Source organism: Emydura macquarii, unplaced genomic scaffold, assembly GCF_026122565.2.
Source record: "Emydura macquarii macquarii isolate MOO-44397 ecotype Brisbane River unplaced genomic scaffold, CSIRO-AGI_Emac_v2 contig_3530, whole genome shotgun sequence".
Classification (NCBI taxonomy): Eukaryota; Metazoa; Chordata; order Testudines; family Chelidae; genus Emydura; species Emydura macquarii.
Window position 1 is genome coordinate 1,499,008 of NW_027133667.1, and position 23,656 is coordinate 1,522,663.

At 39.5% G+C, this 23,656-nt stretch overlaps 1 protein-coding gene across 1 annotated transcript in view; it reads left to right on the forward strand.

Moving 5' to 3' along the window:
* The window catches only part of LOC137145394 (serine-rich adhesin for platelets-like), a 141,031-nt gene that overhangs the window by 56,636 nt on the left and 60,739 nt on the right, over positions 1-23,656 (forward strand). The window contains exons 7-9 of the mRNA XM_067536111.1: positions 7,551-7,701; positions 16,298-16,378; positions 21,581-21,847. Of these exons, the coding sequence (XP_067392212.1) occupies positions 7,551-7,701; positions 16,298-16,378; positions 21,581-21,847 (499 nt within the window). The remainder of the gene's footprint in view (positions 1-7,550; positions 7,702-16,297; positions 16,379-21,580; positions 21,848-23,656) is intronic.

Here is a 23,656-nt window from a genome sequence, read left to right on the forward strand (position 1 = left end):
CAGCTCGCTCTCTCTCTCTCTTTTTTACACCAGATGTTTCTTCAGACGGACTTACTGATCACCTGTGTCTTTCTTTGCACCTGACTAAGAAGCTTTATAAAAATACAATATGCATGTTTGTTTTATTTTTTTTTAAAAAGTGTAGCTTATAAAATTAACAGCTGGTGTCAGGTTACTCAAATTGCACCTTATTTTTCTTATATTAGATTGAAACAGTATGGTATGTCAGCACGGTCCATGACAAACAGCTTTCATGCTCTCTTTTCTACTTCATTAATTTATGACATACTGACGAGCACCCTTAAAAGACAGTTGTAAATTAGTTATATTAAAGATTAAAAACTTTAGAGGATTCATTTTCAGGGGTTAAAAATTGACCTAATTATATTTAATTCATGGGGTAAACCTTTATTAGCACAGCTAAAGGAAGGAGAGAAATATGTTTAACAGTGTGAAGGGCTGGTTAGACCATTGCCTTCTACTGGATGGAACCAAAACTATCCATTCTGAATCATAGGCTCAGTCCTTCTAGCAGTGATTCCCCTTAAGCTTAAGTTGTAGATCCCTGTTATTTTGGAACATGACTGAGTCTTCTTCCTGCTGTCACTGTGAACATCTGCGGTGTATTTGTGTGCTTCATAGTGACACAACTGTGAGGTCCTTAGGTGGCAATAGGTTTGTATTTTGGCCCCAATCCTGAATTCCTTGTGTACTCATATCTTTCAGTGAAGTCAAATGGAAACTTAGGGTGTGCAAGATACAAAGGGAAGGCTATTTATGGACTGTACTAGATATGATAGAACATAGTATTTATCTGAAAATGAAGTTTTACTATCCAGCAGTTAACACTTAGGAAAATCTGGGTTTTGCTTTGTCAAATGTTTATGCCCAAAGTGGAAAAAAAAAAGAATCACAAAAAGTGTATGTGTGTGCAATAATACCAATTTCTTTTTATTTCCTCAGAACCTTTTTAAGTGTTACTCTTTATATTATAGTAGTACTCAGAAGCTCCAACACAGATCGGGGTCTTGTTTGTATAATGTACAGTGCATTGCAAACATCGTGAGAGATGGTCCATACCCCAAATAGCTTACAGTCTAAATAGCTAAGGCTATGTCTACACCGACGGTGGCAAATTCACCACCGTCAGATTGACTTATTTGGATTGACTGAGCGGTCAGTGAAGACCCGCTCAGTTGATCCAGAAATCAATGTATTAAGACCACTTCCTCAAGTGGTGTAGCGCTGCGATGACGGGAACGTGGTTCCCGTCAACGCAGTGCATTGAAGATGGAGCGCAGAACAGAAGCACAGAAGTCAATGGGAGTTATGCAAGTTTTTTGCATAGTTTGTGTAACTCCAGCTGACTGCTGCCGAATCTCTGAAGTAAGTGTAGACAAGCCCTAAGACAGACAAAGAATGGGAGAAAGGAAGTATTATGATTAGCTGGGAATGGAAAGCTTACATGACTCCCCCAAGGGGATCCAGGAAGTCGATGGCAGACTCTGAGAATTGAACCCAGATCTCCTGGGTCCTCATCGTGTGCCTTAACCACAAGGCCATCCTTGCTCTATTGGTACACTTTGGTATAGAATTATTTTCATTTTGTAATGGGAGACCATAAAGTTGTATCTCAGGTTTTCACTATGAAATCTGACCAATATCTCTAAACAACAATTCCTACTGGGTCAAAATTCCTTCATTGAAAGATAGGAACTGTGGCTGTCAGATCAGTTTGCACGCTATCTCCCAGAGTGCAACAGCAAGAAGTTTGAGTTTCATTCAATCACACTGCTGGATGGTCTTAGTGTTCTCGCTAAACATGACCCAACCACCTGCGAAATGCTCCTCTAAAGCCCTCTCAAAAGAGCTTGTGATCTCAGTATCTAGCAGTGATAGCAATCTTGAAGAAACCAAGTAGCTGCAGCGCAATCCAAACTAGATCCAGGTCACATTGATAGGAAGGGGACTAAATCCTGCTGAGGGGATTGAGACTCTTCCTCTGTGGAGAGGATATGCCCACTCTTAATGTTTAAAATATGGTGTTCTTACTGGAACCTTTACTGATCCTCAATTCCCAGGCAAAAGTGGTAGCCTTAAGAAAGTTTTTGCCATTTGGAGTTGGATATAATTTTTATGGAAATGTAAAAAGACTGAAGAATAGAATTGGTTGGAAATTTTCCATCTGAGTGGGTTTTTTTTCAGTGAAAAATCCAGTTTCTGTAGAATTGACATTTTCCACAGGAAGATTTTCATTTTGTCAGAAAGTTTCCATTTTCTGTCAGGAGAACTGAAACAAAAGATTTTTGTTAAACTAACCTGAAATATTTCATTTCATGTCAGTTCAGCATTGAACTGTGTTTTCCTGTGGGAATAAGAGCTCTAGTTCAGGTGCTTGATTTCCCCATTTTCACCTATGGACTGGGCTACTTGGCTGAACTACATCTCTCATAATGCAAAACAGTCACTCCTCTGACTGAACAGCATGGTGCATCATGGGAGTCACATGGCTCCTTTCTTGTTCTCTCTCTTACCTCACCTGATATGTACCCCAGGGGCAAAGGGAGAGCTGTTTCTCTAAGGAGACCCATCGTGTGCGGCTGAGTGCTTGGCCACTTCCTCTGGCATCACCTGCTGTAAGATAGGTTGCATTTTGGAGGCGCTAATGGTGAGAAGGTAGCTATGCTTCCTCTGGTGCTCAGCTTTTGTAGAAAACTGCCTACAAAGATCACTCTTGAAGGACTTCATCACCATTTTGGCCTTGGCTGGCATGCATACCTTGTCATGGTACAGCTGCTGCAGCATATTGGAAACGTACAGGGAATGGAAACGCTTCGTCCTCTGGATGCTCCTCAGCCACTCGAGTGCCAGCCTCACCTCGTACCCTGGTGGCTCATCTGACCAATCACAACTAATTTACACCCCTCAAATAAGCAATATTAAATATCAAATACTTGCAGAGAAAAATTAAATTTGCAAAAAAATGTCATTGAACATAAAATAAATTCAAGGAACTTGCGAGCTGCTTGTTGATTTTCCATCAGCAGAAAAAGTGGCTCCGTTCTTTGGATAAATTATTCATTGCAAGATATTAATCCACTGCTGGTAGCAACCACATAAAAATGGAGGTCTGCATTGTAATGTAACCTCAACTGTAGCTTTCTCTACAAAGAAATTTGACTCTGGAGCTTTAGTTAGGGATTTTTCAGCTACTTTTTTGTGTCCACATCTCCATCTATGAACCACCAATGCAATTGTGTCCTTTGGGACGATGCAGATCATAAAGCTCAGAAAGAAGTGTGGGAGAACTGGGGACAAAAATAATTCTCAGGTGAGGGGATGCAGCTGTGGAACACACGTCCAGAGGAGAACAAGCAAATTCAGACTCTGACCATCTTTAGCAAGTTACTATCTAATGTTCCTATTAGACAAAGGTTTTCCACTAGAATGACATTCAACCTCTTTTCCCCTCCCCTACTGAAAAGAAACCCAGATAAAAACAAACAAACAAAAATACCCCATGGGAAACTTTCTACAACTAAAAAAGAACACCTACAGACTCCATGAAGCCTACTAAGAACTTTTGTCAATTGAGCTATTGTCAATCGATTTTATGTTGAATATGCTCAGATACCACAGTGATGGGCAGCAGGACAAAACCCAGAAATAAATAAATAGATCATGTAGCACGTTAGGGAGTGGGAAAGTGAGCACAATAGCAGTGTACTGCAAATCAAAACCAGCTTTTATCAATGCAGCAATAGCTAAAGCTGTAAATGTACACATAAGTGCAGTGGGTCTTGCGTGCAAGTGCAAAAAGCACACGAGTGCATCGTTGGTAGCTCTAAGAAAATGTTTATCAAAAAATTTTAAAGCCTAAGGGAATGAAGGCCTCACACTTAATTTCCTTCATAGTTTTTTTTTAAAAAAAAAATAAAGTTAAAATCTGTAAAAATTGCAATTGGTTTGGATTATGTGGATGCTGGAGTTGTGAGGAAGACATTTAGTCATTGCTGTAAAAAGAAATAGGCTCAGCTCATGAAGTAATTGCTTTCTATCATTTTAGAAAATAAATATTTACTTTAGTAAGTCTTTTATGGCAGACTAGAGAGTTCTAGATTTTTAGTTTCTCAGGCTCCCAGCAAACCTCTCATTTTAAAGTGTGTATGAAACATTAATCTTTCATCAGGAGTGCATAAAGTAGTTTGTTAATTTGCATTAGGAGATTTTTGTCAACATGACATGTTTAATTTGGCTTTCTAATGTAAATTATGCCAGGTTTGTATTGCCTGTTTGAAAAATCCCCACCACAGTCTGCTTCATGAGTTGCACTTCCAAGTTGTGGAGAGAGAGAAAAATTCTTATATAAGAAGCGACACCTACCTGTTGGGGGAAGGTGAGTGGTGTCCCCAAATCTCTGCATAGGAAGGATCTCTCTCTCTCTTTCTGTGCCATCTGCCATGCAAGAAAACTAGGAAGTCATCTCCATGTCACCTTCCCCCAGATCCTGTGAAGGCTTCTCTGCTGGTCTGAGGACCCATGCGGAGGAAGGTGGCAGGGACGACGCCAGGCAGGGGAGGGGTAGGTAAACCAGGGCAAGGCCAAGAGGATTGACAACATTCCCCTTGTGGCCAGAAAAGGTAGCCAGTCTGGGTCTGTAATATCCATTATGTAGAGAGCCCAACCCGTGGCAGGGATATATTTTTTAAGGTGTTTCTGTGGCAGTTGCAGCCAGAGGAGGCCTGTTAGCACATGCTTATTGGAGCCATACTACCAGGGTCAGAGCTCTCAAGGCCATAGAGCCGATGTGGAGGCACAGGTCCTCCTATGCTGATACCTTGGGCCTCTTCTTCAACCTCTGGGATCTGAAGGGCTTTGGTGGTTCCACAAATGAAAGAGTTGAAGATTATAAATAGCTGTACGGGGCCACATCCTCAGTGTGAATTGGCATAGCTCCACTGATTTTGTCAGCGCTACACTGATTTGCCACGTTAGGGGATCTGGCCCACTATTGTTAAATAGACTATAATTAGCCCAATTAGTGTTGTGGTAGCTGTTTTGGTCCCAGGATCTTAGAGAGACAAGGTGACTGAGGTAATCCCTTTTATTGGACCTACTTCTGTTGGTGAGAGAGACAAGCTTTCGAGCGACCCAGAGCTCTTCCTCATGTCTGAGAAACGTACTCTGAGTACAGAAGTTGGACCAATAATTAGCCTGTGTTTTACTCTGATTATCATTTGTTTACCAGGTAAGGATCAATGATCTGAGAGCTATGTGTTTGAATTTAAAAGTGAAATACCGTTTGGCTGTGTTTTGCTTTCTACAAACAATGGAGCACTCAAGGTTTCACTAAAAGTGAAATTTGAATTGTGAATTTGAATGTAATATTTGAACATTCTAGCTGCATTAACTATTGATGTAAACTACGGGGATTTATTTCTATTCCCTGCTGATGTAATTTTGTAACTAATGACTAATAAGGTGCAAACTTGTTTCCTGATCCAAAGCCTTATATTGTCAGTGGAGTCTTTCCATTGACTTCAGTGAGCTTTTGATCAGGCTATTGTAAATGGCAAACGTTACAAGTGAGTATAAAATTCAAAATGAATGCTCACTAGTTAGTTACATACATTACTCAAGTTATGTTAGTTACAGTGCAAATTGTGAGGTGTATATTTAATTGTAATGTCAAAATTTGAGTGATTTACAAATCAGGAAATATTTGATGAAGACATTTGTGAATAATTTTGAATAATTAATACATTCAGTACCTTCACAATCTATCCGTAGACAATTCAGACAGAAGATAAAATTCATCAACTAAATTATTAGTTGCAAATTATTTAGTCAGTTCTAAATGGTGCCAGCTGCTGTTTAATGCTTTTATTTAATAAAATGGAAAATACAGGAACCCTCCAGTGGTCAAAACAATACCTCTAAATGCTAATACATATTGTAACCAAAGGTTGAGCAGTTTAGTTGATAGAAAGTCTGTTTCTTATTACAAAAAAGTTGGTTTCAAACTCTTGAAGGGTGTTTTTTAATTCATGTCTGTTTTTGTTCCCATCAGTGTATCTAAACATAGATAGATAGCTATGAAATATACATTAATATATATATAAAAAATCAGGAATACATATCTAAGCCTTTAAAAAAAAAAAAAAGAAAGAAATGAAAAAGAAAAAGGCTAAGTTAGAAAAAGAAGAGCTCTGAGACCTTATTCACCATTATCCTGCATCATGTGTCATCACTTACCCCTATGCAAAATAAGTGCAAGATGAGTGTAAAATGCTAGTGAATCAGAATGCTTAGCATTTTCTGTGTTTTCACATTGCCTAGCACAATAGGGGCCTGGTCTATGACTACGGCTTCTGGGCACTACAGTGATACAGATAAATAATAATCTTACTCACACTTTACAGTGCTGCAAACGACTATGCCAGATGCAGAGCAACAGTGAATTGGGACTCCAATGTCTGTCTTAGGCGTAAAAGGCTGAGATAACTCTGAGCATGTGGGTATTTTTCTCATAAGTACTTAAGAATGGGTTTGTACTTTTTCCTCTCAACTACCGAGATATTTTATAAACAACAAAACAACAACACTTCAAATAAACTTGTAATAGCTACAAAAATAACCGCTTTAAAAATGAGTTTGCTGTTTTAACACTCAATTAAGAAGACATAATTAGGGCCAACTTGATTTCCAAGTTCAGAGTTCTCATGGTGAAGATTTATGGGGAAGTATATGAGGGTAAGTTGTATCTTTTTTTTTTCAACGTAAGCATTTCAATAGTTAGCACCCTTCCAACGTGGCTACTTTTTATATGTATTATGACACAGAACCTCAGGTACACTAGAGCTCTACTCAATGCATCTGAGGATATACGGAGGGGTAAAAGTGAATGTAAACTGTCTTGGTGATCCCTGACCCATGGGGTTGTGGGGGCTATTTTCATTAACAAAGTATACCGAATCAACCTCTATTTGGGCCTGCTCTAATTGATGTGGGTTTGTAACATGTCCCACTTTGAAAATCTTGGCCTTGATTCTCACCTTCTAAACGAATTGGTCTATCCAACTGTCTGTCTACTTACACATTCCTAGAATGCAGTCCTTCATTGTGCGGATCCCTCTGGCTCAATCTAACAAAGTACTTAAGCCTGTGCTTAATTTTAAGCATGTGAGTAGTTCCACTGAAGTTAATACTGCTTATGTGCGTAAGTGTGTTGCTGGAGTGTGGTCAGAATGCTCAGAAGGATGCAGGATTGAGACCCTAATGCAAAATCGCCATAGTAACTGGGCAACCGAATGTTTTCTTTATGAAATGTTCTGTTGTCTTTATGAAGGATGCTATATAAATTTGCGTTATGGGTCTGATCTTGCTTTACTGAAGTCAATGGCAAAACTGTCATTCACTTCAACTGTGCAGGATCAGATCTTACATAGCTTTATATTTTCCATGGCACCAGTTGCCATTTACATGATACAGTATGTTCCTGAGGGTAACTCAGTAAGAAGTTTTCTTTTTCATCATTCTTTTGTTTGCAGACTGTTGGAATGAAATCACCGAATACTCTGAAGAATGAAGATAATTCTTTATCTACTACTGAACTACATCCAAATAAAGACTCGAGAAAAAAATCATCTATAGCTGGAGCCTCTTTGGTTAAAGACTGCTGTTCGCTTCCCCAATTAACAGGTATTTCTGCTTGAAAGTGATAACATTCACAATGTTACATGCTATTTCTCTGTTCTCAAGGAACATGGAGAGAAATGATAGTGATTGATCCCTGATGAAGACATAGTTGAAGGTGAGATGGGATTCCTGGATACAGCAGTACCTTAATGGGCATCTAATTGAGCATGCTAAGGGAAGACAAATGATACTAAGCTAGGGGGAGTGATAGATATCCTGGAAGGTAGAGATAAGATATAGAGTTATCTAGACAAATTGGAGGATTGGGCCAAAAGAAATCTGATGAGGTTCAACAAGGACAAGTGCAGAGTGCTGCACTTAGGACAGAAGAATCCCATGCACTGCTACAGACTGGGGACCGACGTGCTAGGCAGCAGTTCTGCAGAAAAGGACCTGGGGGTTGCAGTGGATAAGAAGCTGGATATGAGTCAGCAGTGTGCCCTGGTTGCCAAGAAAGCTAATAGCATATTTGGCTACATTAGTAGGAGCATTGCCAGTAGATTGAGAGAAGTGATTATTCCCCTCTATTTGGCATTGGTGAGGCTGCATTTTGAGTATTGTGTCCAGTTTTGGACCCCCCCACTACAAAAAGGATGTGGACAAGCTGGAGAGAGTCCAGTAGAGGGCAACGAAAATGGTTAGCGGGCTGGAGCACAAGACTTATGAGGAGAGGCTGAGGGAACTAGGCTTGTTTAGTCTGCAGTAATGAAGAATGAGGGGGGATTTGATAGCAGCCTTTAACTACCTGAAAGGGGGTTCCAGGGAGAATGGAGCTAGGCTGTTCTCAATGATAGTAGATGACAGAACTAGGAGCAATGGTCTCAAGTTGCAGTGGGGGAGATCTAGGTTGGACATTAGGAAAAAGTTTTTCACTAGGAGGGTGGTGAAGCACTGGAATGGGTTACCTAGGGAGGTGGTGGAATCTCCATCTTTAGAGGTTTTTAAACTGTGGCTTGACAAAGCCTTGGCGGGGATGATTTAGCTGATGTTTTAGTCCTGCTTTGAGAAGGGGGTCAGACTAGATGACCTCCTGAGGTCCCTTTCAACTCTAATCTTCTGTGATTCTAAGCCCTAACTGCAATATATGCTGTTCTGTGGTTGACTGACAGAATTTTTCCTGGTATCAGTAGGGTGACCATATTTCCCAAAGTGAAAATGGGCCACCTTGCAGGGCTGGCCCGAACCCCCCAGTTCTCCCCACGTGGGACTGACAGCCCAAACCCCGCCACCCACCTATCCTGATGTCATGGATGTCACGACTTTTTTTTGGCAAAACTAGGCATTTGCCCTGTTTGCTCTTGCCTGAACTTTCCTCCTTGCCACCCCTCCAACCAGGACAAGAGAATATGGGACAAATGCCCAGTTTTGCCAAAAAAGTCAAGACGCTTGGGACAGGGCTTAAAAAGGGGACTGTCCTGGCCAAAACAGGACATATGGTCACCCTAGATATCAACCAGTAACAACTGTTTATGCCAGAAATAGCTTCTACCTTTACCTAGTATTTTGAGGAGGTTGAGACAGATGTTGGATATGTGTCTTTCCCCAGTTGGCATCAGCAAAGGAGATTAGCTAGCTAGCAAAGAGGATTAAGGAACTAAAACCACCAAAGGCATGAAGCTCTCTGACGGATGGTGACTGAAGCCCTGCTCAGTAAATATCATAGATCTGCTCTTGCTCTTGGTTATTCAGGTTTAAATCAGGAGTAACTCCATTGGAATCAATTGAATTACATTAGTAGTGCGTTTTTAATTTTTTTACGTCCATTTCTTAATGAAGTAGGAATTAGCGTCTCTCTCAAGGTTACTGAATTCAAAGCACAGTCAAGCTTTACTTCTTAAGCCATCTGATGAATTAAGCATAGTGATCCTCAGGGAGCAGGAAACTCATTAGCATCAGGTCTCCTCTGATGGACCAGCACTGGTTGAATCCATGTGCCTTGCTTTTCTGGCATAAATAATTTTGTGGCATAAATGATTTTGATAATGAATATGTCAGCCTCCTGTGGAACTGAGACCCTGTCAATTTGCAGGGTACAGGAGGGCCAGATTATTTTTAATGAACTAATCTATAAGTGAGTCAGTTAAAATCAGCAGCAAGAGATTATCATACAAAGAGAAATTTATGGTAAAACTAGTATCACATTATCAAAAGGCAATACTGATCCAATACTATGCTAAATCATTATCTTGTATTATTTCATTACAAAGTAAATCTTTGGTGTTACTTTACTACAAGAGATACTTTTCTTTTAGTACTGTTCTAGGTTACGTAGGACATTTAGGATAATTTTCTCCATCAATGTTCAAAATGCAAAAAGGAATAGAAATTGAAAACAAAATGAAAGATTACATTTGTTCACCAACCCAGCAAAGCTCCCATTTTTGTAAAGAACCAAAGGGGAAATTGAGAATTTAGCCCTTGATCCAGCAACGTACTTTAGTACATGCTTAATTTTAAGTACCTGAGTAGTCTCATTAATTTCAGTGGGACACATGCTTAAAGTTAAATGTGTGTTTAAGTGACTTGCTGGATCAGGACCTTAGTGTGCTATATGGGAAACACTTTTAAAAGGGCTTGAAGATCCTGAGGGAACTGAAAACCGAAACTCTAACCTTCAAGGTGCTGAGTACCGTTCTCTTTCTTTGAAGAGTTGAGCATACATAGCACCTCCCAGGATTTGGCCCTAACTCAGAGATGTTCCTTGATCAAGTTCAGAGTGAGACCAGTGCAAGAGGAAGGACAGAAATAGAAGGAATCAGAGTGAATAAATGTTACGAAGCTTTCCTTAAGCTTCCCCATTTTTAGTTATTATTTACAGTGCAGTAATACCAGAAATGTTCCAGTTGCTGTATAATTATATAGGAAAACAAGATCTTTGTCTGAAGAGCTTATAGTCTAAAGAGACAGAAGACTTTAAAATGTGAGGGAAAGGGATACAAAATACAAAGTGGTCAGTGGGATGATAGGCTAGTGTCTCTTGATAGTTCTATTGTATTTAATTTCAATGTATGATCATATATTTGTTTTATTTATATTATAGAGACTTAGTTTTAGGGCTTGAGGGTTGAAGTAGGAGAAAGGAAAGGTGGAAATAAATTTGTGGGAGTAATTGGGGTGTGGGTAAAGGGAGAAGGCAACTGAATTCCAGTCTGAATTTGTCTAGCTTCAAATTCCAGCCGTTGGATCATATTTTACCTTTCTCTGCTAGACTAAAGAGCCCATTATTAAATATTTTTCCCCATGTAGGTACTTATAGACTGTAATCAAGTCACCCCTTTACCTTCTGTTTGTTAAGTTAAATAGATTGAGCTCTTTGAGTCTATCTCTACGAGGCATGTTTTCTAATCCTTTAATCATTCTCATGGCTCTTCTCCGAACACCTTTCCAATTTCTCAGCATCCTTCCTGAATTGTGGACTGCAGAATTGGACACAGTATTCCACAGTGGTTAGACCAGTGCCAAATACAGAGGTAAAATAATCTCTCTATTCCTACCTGAGATTCCCTTGTTTATACATCCAAGGGCAGCATTAGCCCTATTGGACAGTGTCACTGTGGAAGCTCATGTTCAGCTGATTATCCACCATGACCCCCCAAGTACTTTTCAGAATCACTGCTTCTCAGAACCAGGTCTCCCATCACATAAATATGCCTACATTTGTTGTTCCTTAGAAGTATATGTTTACATTTAGCCATATTAAAACATATATTGTTTGCTTGTGCCCAGCTTCACAAAAGATCCATATCTCTCTCTATCAGTGACTTTTCCTCTACATTATTTACCACTCCCCCAATTTTTGTGTCATCTGCAAACTTTATCAGTGATGATTTTGTTTTTTTTCCATGTCATTGATAGAAATGTTATATAGCCTACGGCCAACCACCAATCCCTGTGGCACCTCACTAGAAACACACTCACTCAATGATAATTACCCATTTACAATTACATTTTGAGACCCATCAGTTAGCCAATTTTTAATCCATTTAATGTGTGCCAGGCTAATTTTATACTGTTCTAGTTTTTTAATCAAAATGTCATGTGCTACCAAGTCAAATGGCTTACAGAAGTCTAAGAATATTACATCACACTATTGCCTTATCAACCAAAATGGAAATGTCATAAAAAAAAGATATCGTTAGTTTGACAAAATCTGTTTTCCATAAACCTGTGCTGATTGGCATTAATTAAATTACCCTCCTTTAATTCTTTATTAATTGAGTCCCACATCAGCTGCTCCATTATCTTGCCTGGGATTGATGGCAGACTGATAAGCCTATAATTAGCCTGGTTATCCTGCTTACTGGTTTTAAATTTTTCACACCATTAGCTTTCTTCCAGTTTTGGGGAACTTCCTATGTGTTCCAAGACTTATTGAAAATCAACATTTGTGGTCCAGCAAGGTCCTCAGCCATCTCTTTTTAAAGTCTTGATTGCAAGTTATCCAGACCTGCTGATTTAAAAATGTTTAATTTTAGTATCTGCTATTCTACATCCTCCTGAGATACAAGTAGGAGGGAAAGAGTTATATTATATGAATACATCATCTCTTTTCCCCCAAATATAGAATGGAAATATTTATTGAACGCTTCTGTCTTTTCTTCATTATTATTGATAATTCTACTATTTCCATCTTATAATGGACCAGTACCATTGTTATCTTTTTGTTCCTAATATACTTAAAAATTCCTTCTTGTTGCCCTTAACTCTACTGGCCATAGATTTCCCCTTGTGTCCCTTTGCTTCCCTTATCACTTTTCTATTATTCCTACCTTCTGATTTATATTTGTCACTGTCAACTTCCCCTTTCTTCCGCTTTTTAAATTATTTTTATTTTTTATAGTTGCCTTCACTTCCCTTCAACCATGGTTTTAAAAAAACAAACAAACAATACAGCCTTCTTCCTCAGTTATGGGATTGTAGCTTTTTGGGCTTCTAGTAAAGCGTTCTTATACAGTCGACACCAACAACATGTGGAAATATCATCTTCACAGAGTGATACAATCAGTTATTTTTGTTAATAGGTTGATATTTTCCTGTTGCTCTTTGTAATTATATAATGGACTTGCCTAGAGAGGGAACATTTTTAGTACAACAGAGGAGAATGTTGTTTCTGGGATTTGAGTAAAAATGAGAACAAGACAGCTTCCTTCATCTAGAATTATATATTTTGTTTTAGCATGAACCTGTTCAAATTATTCTGTTCCAACAGACTGCTTAGCTGAGTCTATCTATATAGGAAATATGATCTGGTTTGTCACAAAATCCGTCACTGTATGTGAATTGAACTGCTAAATTGATTTACAATGTTTTAGTACAATTACTCCTGGACATCTGGGGCTAGAGTTACAGAACAATTAGTGTGAAAACATCAATGGTATTTTATTTATGAAAGATTTGTTCATGTTCTGTAATTAGTCTAATCCACCTAGGATCATTTATGAGGTGCAGTTGGCAAAGTCTGTTCTCAAATAATTTTTAGTAATTGTTTCTTGTAATTAACTTGGCCTGTAAAACAGTTAGGACAGTGTTATTTTAAATATACATTTTCAGTCAGATGATTTTTATACCATGGACCAAATCTAGAGGTCCCTACTTAGTCCTTGCTAACCTTTGCTCAATCTTTATTCAGACAAAATTCCCATTATCACCAATAATGGGGAGTTCATCTGAGTAAAATTGACTAGAAACAGAGGGATCTATTATGACTTAGTAGCAAGCCTTTTTTGTGGGAGAATGCATAGCAGATCAAGAAGCAGATTGTGACCTACTTCCTATGTTATCTAGAACATAAGAATGGCCCTACTGGGTCAGCCCCATGGTTCATCCAGCCCAATATCCTGTCTTCCAACATTGGCCAATGTCAGGTGCTTCAGAGGGAATGAACAGAACAGGCAATCGCTGAATGATCCATCCCCTTTCATCCACTCCCAGCTTCTGGTAATCAGAGGGCAGGGAGACCCAGAGCATAGGGTTGCAACCCTGACCATCTTGGCTAATAGCCATTGATGGACCTATCCTCTCCATGAACTTATCTTGTTCTTTTTGATCTTCTTTATAATTTGGCCTTCACAACATCTGGCAATGTGTTCCAGATGTTTACTGTGCATTGTGTGAAGAAATATTTCCTTTTGTTTGTTTTCAACCTGCTGCCTATTGGTTTCATTGGGTGACCCCTGTTTCTTGTGTTCTGTGAAAGAGTAAATAACACTTCTTTATTCACTTTCTCAACATCATTCTTGATTTTATAGACCTGTATCATATCTCCTCTTAGTTGTCTCTTTTCCAAGCTGAAAAGTCCCAGTCTTTTTAATCTCTCCTCATATGGAAGCTGTTCCTTTCCCGTTATCATTTTTGTTGCCCTTATCTTTATCTTGTCCAATTCTAATGTATCTTTTTCGAGATGCGATCACCAGAACTGCACGATGTATTCAAGGTGTGGGCGTACCATGGATATATATAGTGGCATTATGATATTTCTTGTCTTATTACCTATCACTTTCCTAATAGTTCCTAACATTCTGTTAGCTTTTTTGACTGTTGCTGCACATTGAGGGGATGTTTTTAGAAAACTATCCACAATGACTCCAAGATCTCTTTCTTGAGTGGTACAGGCTGTTAATTTAGACTGCATCATTTTATATGAATAGTTGGGATTATGTTTTCCAATGTGCATTGCTTTGCATTTATCAGTGTTGAATTTAATCTGCCATTTTGTTGTCTAGTCACCCAGTTTTGTGAGATCCCTTTGTAACTCTTTGCAGTCTGCTTTGGACTTAACTATCTTGAGTAATTTTGTCTGCAAATTTTGCCATCTCACTTTTTACCCCTTTTTCCATATCATTTATGAATATATTGAACAGCACTGGCCCCAGTACAGATCCGTAGGGGACACCACTATTTACCTCTCTCTATTCGGAAAACTGACCATTTATTTTTGCTCTTTGCTTCCTATCTTTTAGCCAGTTATTGATCCCTGAGAGGATCTTCCCTCTTATTCAATGACTATTTACTTTGCTTAAGAGACTTTGGTGAGGAACCTTGTCAAAGACTTTCTGAAAGTCCAAGTATATTAGAGCCACTGGCTCATCCTTGTTCACATGTTTGTTGATATTCTCAAAGAATTCTAATAGATTGGTGAGACATGATTTCCCCTTACACAAGCTGTGTTGACTATTCCCCAACAAATTGTGTTCATCTATGTGTCTGATAATCATGTTCTTTAGCAGAGTTTCAACCAATTTGTCTGACTGAAGTTAGTTTTACTGGCCTATAATTGCTATAATCGCCTCTGGAGTCTTTTTTTAAAATCGAGTCACATTAGCTATCCTTCCGTCATCTGGGACAGAAGCTGATTTAAATGATAGTTTACATACCACAGTTAGTAGTTTTGCAATTTTATAGTTGAGTTCCTTCAGAACTCTTGGGTGAATATCATCTGGTCCTGGTGACTTATTACTGTTTAATTTATCACTTTGTCCCCAAACCTCCTCTACTGACACCTCAATCTGGGACAGTTCCTCAGATTTGTCACCTAAAAAGAATGGTGCAGGTTTGGGAATCTCCCTCACATCGTCTGCAGTGAAGACCAATGCAAAGAATTAATTTAGCTTCTCTGCAATGGCCTTATCTTTCTTGAGTGCTTCTTTAGCATCTTGATCGTCCAGTGGCCCCACTGATTGTTTGTCACTCTTCCTGCTTCGAATGTACTTACAAAAAAATTCGCTGTTAGTTTTTTAGTCTTTTGCTAGTTGCTCTTTAAATTCTCTTTTGGCCTTCCTAATTATACTTTTACACTTCAACATTCTAGAGAGTTCTTTGGCTACAACATTAATTTGGAAATAGAGTGCTTTATGTTCCTTGCGTTTGTACCTGAATGAGTTGACTTAATTTACAGGACTTTTACATGTGATGGTGGTGGTTGTTTATACATACAGCACCTAACAATTTGCTAGGATCCTCACATTTGCAAAATCAAATTAGATATATGCCCTGAACAATTTGTATTGTATGAATCTGCCACACAGACCCTTCTCCCCCCCGAGGGTCCTATTGAAGGCAAAAGGACTCTATGCAGTAGTAAGGGTCTGCATTTATGGATCCCAGTGCAGGGTTAGGCATAAGCAGCAAGAAAGAAAGAAAGAAAGAAGGAAGGAAGAGGTAGACTGGGATGGGAAAGGCATGCAAACATACAAGCAAAGTGATTGAGATGATGTCTACCATAGAACATGATGAATCTGTATATTGACTTTGTCAGATAAACTAGCATACACATTAAAAACTATAAAATAAAGGTATTCCAGAAGCAGTGCACATTTATCACAATATTTGATAATTAAGCCTTTTGCTTCCTCTGATTGACAGAACAATATGTGCTTTTAATTATTAAGAATGTTTTGGGAATCATGATTCCACCAGTCTAACAAAGTTTTATACTGAACTTTAGTTTATAATTGTTTTTTGGTTGCTTTGTTTGGAATAACATGGTGAAAAATGCCTTTGTATTGGCTTGTGAATTATGTTAATAAACTTTTAATATTTAAAATCTTAGAAAAACTTTTGGTATTTTTTCAGTCTTGCTTATATTAATGATTTTTGACAGGATTGAATGAAACTGTATCCATGCTGGAAAGCGGGGACGCTCTTTTTATTGAACACATGCACAAGGTTCAGGATGATACAGGTAAGCTTGTTACTGTTTTTCTTAAGATCTCTTTAGTTAAGACTCTTTTAACTGTTGAACGATTATGTTTGTTTTGTTATTATTGTGCACAGCCTACCTATATAGTAATACAGGATATTGATTCATTAACAAATCATTTGTTTCTCCCCATATAAAGTGCTATATAAGTTTCTAGTCCACCAGTTTATTTGATCTCTTTGCTTGTGTATTTGTTTTCTGGAACTTTCAGTTATGCTATTAGTCCACATAAAGGAACTGAACCTGGGTGCTACTGAGCATCCTACATTCCCAAATAACACTTGCTTTTAAGGATCTGGTTGGTTGAATTTGTCACCTAAGAACCTCAGCTGGTTTGTAATGAATTATTTTCTGTGATATATGTATTTATGTGCATATATATGTTCTCTCTCTCTCTCTCATTTTAACTGTGACCATGTATATATTGCACTTCACAGACATTATTATGAGCACGATTCAGAAGTTATATGTAAGACTGTGTGTAAATAATAATTATTTCCTAAAGCTTAAAAAAGATTATAGGATAAGAGTTTAAAAGTATATATTTTTCTGTAAATCAAAGACAGTTAAAGGCTTGATTATACATAGTCATTTGTCTCACCATTTTAATCCAATCATGATCCACATACAACTTCGTTAATTGACAGAAATATCAGCTGTTTTCAACTTCTGCTCTACCTAGGTGTTGTTAGTCAGGTAATTTCTTGTAGACATCTCAGTAGAAGAGGTTTCTTTGGGTGGGGGGATTTGAAGGAGAAGGGTGTATAACTCAGTTCAGGGATGTCATTCCATACATACAGACATAAGGGAGATGTGGAACAAAGAATAAAGATGGCTGTTGGAGAGGCAGACAAATGGAGATCAAGGCTAGCATTTTTGGTGGAACCAAGGGCAGGGGAGCGACACAGTTAGAGAGGAGAGGAGACAAGAAGGGAGTGGGAGAGATGCAGAGGGCCTTGAAGGTGATGACACAAACATGGAATTTGGTGTGGTGAAATGGGTGAGCCAGTAGAAAGATTAGAAGAAGGGCTGACCTGGCCAGAACAACGGGAAAGGAAGATGATCCTAGCAGCTGGTAAGATCTTACACTTAATCGTCCTTTGACTTGCTTACACCTGCTTTGCTGATGTATAAGGAAGCGCAGGCTGGTGTAACTAAGGCTATGTCTACGCTGCCAGCTAGGGGAGTGATTCCCAGCTCACAGAGGCCAGGTCTACTCTGTAATCTTACAGTGGTATAACTACGTCTCTCAGGGATGTGAAAAATCCACACCCCTGAGTGATGCAGTTATACTGACTTAACCCCCAGTGTAGACAGCGCTAGGTCGACTGGAGGGCTTTTCCCATTGACATAGCTGCTGCCTCTCAGGGAGGTGGATTATCTACACCAATGGGAGAAGCTCTCCTGTCAGAATAGTAGTGTCTTCGCTGACGTGTTAGTGGCGCAGCTGCACTGTGCTGCGGTGGCGTTGTAAGTGCCCGGAGACATACTCGTGCTGACTCTCAGTGAGCCAGCGCAATAAAAGTAGTAGTGCAGCTGGGGTAGCACAGGCTGTGGCAAGTGGTAGCCTGGGTTAGCCATGCTGCGTCTGTACCCCCGGGGTGCAGGCAGGTTTGTACTTGGCACAGCTAACCTGTGTCGCCACTCGCGGCCGCCCTGCTAGCATGGTTATGCTGCTGTTTTATCAAGCTAGCGTGAGTGCATCTGCCGGCTGGGAATCACACCCCTCCTTCATAGGGTAGACATAGCCTGAGATGTCAAGGAGCTGTAAGAAGATATAAGTGAAAGCACTCTACTGTACTTTCATTTATACTTCCCTGTAGCCCCTCAGTGTGTAAGTTACACTTAGACTCCATTAAGCATGACCAGAGCAGGTACAAGTAGGTTTATGGGAGTCTGCCTGAGTATAGAGTCATCTATGGAGGTCTGATTTAAACCACTTTAAACATCACCTCTAAATTTAGCCCAGTATATCTAATACTGCTCATTAATCCCTGTCCATGTACTTAAACATATTTTCTTAGCAATTTGATACCACCTTTCAACAAAATTGTCTACAACATTATCTTATGAGCTGCATGAATTGTTTCTGAATCCAGTGACGTTGCTCCTCATTTCCACTCGTATAAATGAGAGCAGAATTTGATCTCTTCAGATGCTTAATTTTTAACTTGTCCCAAGGTAAAAACAGCATAGAATGTGGTGATATGCTTGCTTAATACAGACTTCTCTGAGCTCTGGAATTACTAAAGGAGTTGCTTAAAAAGTCTAGATATTAGCAGTGGGGAACCATTGTGTTCTAGTTTTTTTTTTCCTGAATCAGAAAATGCATTTCTATTGCAGTGTGGATATAGTTTCAGTTGATATAAAACAAACTTCTGCTGGGTCTTTTTGACATTAAGCTGTTGCTGAAGATGTTGAAGCAAAAGTAAATGTACTAATCATTAGTAACAAAGCAGCCTAATCCATGCTGACCCACAATTTGTTTAGGAGCCTTTGGAGGAACAGAGAGATTAAAGTGTATAAAAAAGAAGTAAACAGTGGGTCAGAGATTAGAAGTGACAAAGGAGAAGGCTGGCTTCCCCCGGACCACACACTGATAGTAGACCTTCCTTCTGTGATTGTTAGAAAATGTTTCATGTTTCTTTCCCCCTTCCCCGAAACCTTAGAAAACAGAAGGTTTGATTGGCACTTGTCATGGCTGATAGAGAGAGGAAGATGCTTTGGTAAAAAGGAGAGGGAGGCAGCCGTGTCAAAAGCAGCAGCAAGTCAAAGGATGATTCCTCCTTTCTGTGATTTTGTCTTTCTCTAAATTATTCAAATCTGGGTGGCATCTGAGGATAACTGGCATTTTGACACAGCTTAAAGGATTGTCTCACTAACTCTATTGAACTGAGGCTTCCATCCTTTTTAAAAAATTTATAAAGAGAGATCGTCTATAATCTGATATGTATACAAATGAAAGGCATCTTGATAACAGAGCTCTTTCGATATTTTAGGGGGGACAGTTTTATCCATTTCCTGACTGATTATCGTTTTCATCTGTGTACAAGAATGCTACTTATTGGTTTAAAAAAAGGGTTTTATTTGATTTTTCTTTAGAATATCCGTAGTTGCTTGAACTGCATCTGGTGGTTACAAATTCAAGTCAAGCCAGCTGGATTAGAATCAACAAATGCAGGGAATTTTCTGTCAAAGGAGGTTCCTCCCCAACTAGGAATCTCCTCTACTGATGGCCCTCCTGATTACGGATTTTTCTTTTAGTGGCCTTTTTGTTTCTTTCTTCTTTTTCAGAAAGGCATCACGTCTCTCCACAGCCCTTTGTCAGAACCGCAGTGGCTGGCATTAATGGGCTCCATAGTGTTACTCCTCTGTCATTCTGAGGTGCCATAATACTTGCTGGTATCCTCTTCATTTAACTACGCTCCAGCTGGGGCCCAACCCAGCTCACCATATTCATGTGTGTAGCCCCACTGAAGTAAATGGAACTACTCATCTGAGCAAGATTAGCAGGATTTGGTCTTCACTGGTATTCTGTGTGTAACCTATTGAGTTCACCCAACAGATCCTAGATTTCCACCTCAGTAACAGCCAGCAGTGAGCTCTGGTTGACAGGGAAAATATCTGCTCTTCCCTACTTTTTGCACTGATGTGTTTATTTTATACTGTTAGTAGAACAAACTAAACACAGGCCTCTCTGGCTCCTCTGTTTCTTTATAGTTCATTAATGGCTGCAATTATAATAAAGAAACATAAATATTTTAAAGCACAGGAAAAAAATCACTCAGACCAGCTATGTGGGCCAGAGTCCTTACTCGGGGCTGTCTGGCTGATCTCCAAGCTCCTTTCTCCATACCCAGCAAAGGTCAGCAGGTTATATGGTTCCTAAATGGCATATTAACAATACCTAATTGCCAAATAATTGCTATTTGTTTAACTTCTGCTGATTCTAGATAAAATCCTGAAATAGAGAAAGAGGTAGTTGTGTTTCATCCCAGCATCCATTTTGGGGAGCGGGTTCAATAGGTCCAGAAGAATAACACCCCAGGGCCTCTGTGGGCCAGTACATCTTGTCACAGTTCACCCTTCAAGTCTTGTGGCTTGTCTCTTCTCTGTTTAGCTAATCAAACTCTGTGTTGAGCTGAGCTATATTAGCAAAGAAAATAGATACGTCTTCAGTGGAAAAAAACCTGAATATCGGAAGAATGTGGAAGAATGCCAGTACGGCTGTGTTCCAAAAGCAAAACCTCTAAAATTGGCAGAGGGATTTGGCATATTCTGTTGCCATATTGAGGGGTTTGAGTTGTGATTCTCAGCTGATAATGTTTATAGTTATTGCATCATTTAAAATGACATTAATAATGAGATGTGTCAGTCCCTATAGCCTGGGGAAAAATAGTTTCACAGGGTTTCCAAGAAAAGAGGTGAAGTGGGATTATTCCCAGAATCTAGAATGTAGGGTGGGCACCTTAGGTATGTCCATAAATGAGAAGAAATAATATACTTTTGTTCTCTTAAGTTGAAATTGTTCTTATGAAAGCAGCAGCAAGAATGGGTTAGGCACGCATCCACTGTTACTGATATTTGGTAAACCAGATTTTGAAGTTTCATCTGTTTTAGCCACTGTAATGCTTAGAGTATCAGTAAGGGTAACCTCAACTGGAAGCAGAACAAAATGTGTAGCTATCGATGCCTGCACTAACCATTATTCATGAAACGTGGTGACTCATATACAGTTCTGTCTAGGTGATGTAAAATAAAAATGTTTGCATCAGCTTTGTATAATGCTACACAATAGCATGCACCTATGGAGTCTGATTTTCTCCCAAAGATCCTTTTGCACTTCTACAGCATGTTCTATCTGAGGATCTCAGAGTTCTTTAAAACATTAACTACTTAAGCTTCACATCACTTTGTGAAGTAGGTATTCTTCTCTCTCTTTGAGTCACAGAAAGATTGTGATTTTTCCCAAGTTCACCCTGCAAATTGATGGCAGAGCTGGGAATAGAATCCAGGTCTCCTGATGCCAAGTCCTGTGCTTTAAACCCTTTAGGTCATATTCTCTCTCGAAAGTGTGATGGGAAACACCAAAGAAGATACACCTGGTCCTTCATCTCTTTTCCTATTCAAAATAATTCCTAATGCTATTACCTTCATGTGTGGTTTGTGTTAAATATCTTCCAGTATTGAAGGAACCAGTTGAAGATTCACATAAGGATATGAATGGCTGTTGCATTGGAGATGAGAGGCCTGGAGACTCCAGAAGACCCATTCATGCAAATAGAGGAAGACATTCCAAAATGGACACCAGCATTCTGCAAGGAGGGGAGCAACAACGAAAAGCTGAGGGAAGACATGCTCAAGCCCTACACATTTACTCCAAACTCCAGGAGACTCAAGTTCCTGCGTTCCGAGCACCTGAGACCAGGACTATCTCCAACTTTGAAGATTGTGAGTTCTTACGTTTGTGTTTGTTTTAAGTTGCTTACTCCATAAAAATACAGAGGTCAAAAGGGGAGAGAGTGGTAGCCTTCCATAATTCTATCTTACAAAGCACATTGTAAATCCAGTGCACCCGCACTTTTCATTGTGTTGCTATAGTTCAGGCACTAGCACTGAGAGTTAAAATAACTCTTAACCCTGCTGGCATTCAGATAGACAAAAATGCACTTTTAAAGTTCTTTCTTTTGTAAAGGGATATCTCCTGTCCCTAGCAGCAAAAATACAAAGGGCCATATTTTCAGAACTTCCTGCCTGAATTATACTTCCAAAATTTCTGCATTTATCCATTGTGCACACAGAGTCCACATTTGTACATGTAAATATGAAATCTCTGCATGTATCTATAGTACACTAGCGGTCCACATTTGTACATGTAAAACAAGGGGACTGTCATCATATATGCCTATTTGTGCATGTGCAATTACTCAGATATGGGCTTTGTACATATAATGGGTGTATGCACACATTTTGCATATGCAATTTAGACAGCCATGTTAGGAAAACCATGGCCCAGAGAGATTGTTCAACATGCATTACTTCAGCTGATTGAAACTGAATGTTGATGTCACCATGCGATTGGCTAATAAAGCACATATTGGTCTGCTTGGGTTCAAGTAATAGATCTCAGCTTTTTAAAATCAGGTAACAATTCACCAAAATGGTGGCTTGGCTAAAAATTCTAAGCCTAGCCGTTATCTACACAGTCACTGGGGTCACTGGCCCAAAGATGACCATCATAGGCTCCGCATTTCCAAGGAAACTCAGCCTGCAAGTTGAATATCTGTGTATCTGGATTCTTCTTACAGACCCATCACTGTAGTGTTTGAGCCATGAGATACATCAGACCACACCGTCTGGTCAGCCTTCCCTACTCATTTGGACTGTTCCAAGGAATCTGTAAAGCATCCAGCATAGCACAGATGATAATGATGAAGCCCTTAGAAATTACTCCAATGCTAGGCAGTCACCGGTTTTGACTTGAATAAAGTGCTTAGGTTTGTGGTCTCCAGACACAGCAGTGGCGAGCTGAAAATAGATGGCTTTGCATGCTCCAAGTATGGATTGTAACAGTGACCAAGGGATGACGCTTCTTCCTCAGCTCTTCTTGATTCTCCCACTAGAATAATCCAGCTCAACAGCATGAGAGGCAGCACAGATGCCAGGTCGCCAGCCAGCAGCACTTCTAGGTTTGCTGCCAGTTCCTGAAAAGAGGCTGAAATGTGCTGGCAAGTTTCTGAGTCGCAACCCCCGATGAAAAGAAAGTTGTCCAAACAATGTATAATGGACTTAATCCCCACTTCCCTAATAATTGCCCTTTCAGGAAAACAACACAATTTCAAAAAAGCAGCACAGGATACTACACAACTCCTGGGAATGGACTGACAAGGTTAAAATAGCCATCAGCCTTAGTAAGTAAGAGTCTCTTGGGAGGACAAAGGGGTGGAACAAAAAATTCTTTTATGTTCATTCATTAATGCCCTGACGCACCCACACACCTAGAACCTACAGCCAAATTGAAAGAAGTGTTCTGAACTGAACAGGCCTCTGGATCTATGTCATCAGTAGCCAAACTCCTCCTCTGAGTACGACAGATGGTAGGTAACGCGGAGCTCACCCGTAGGCTGTTTTGGCACCATGCACGTAGACAGTCTTTTCTGGGTCAGGTTGGAAACTAAAAGTAATTTAAATGGAGCCACAGGCGTGCCCAGCTGTGCACCCTGTTCAAAGTTATGGCGCGTTGCCTGTGGCATAGGGGCA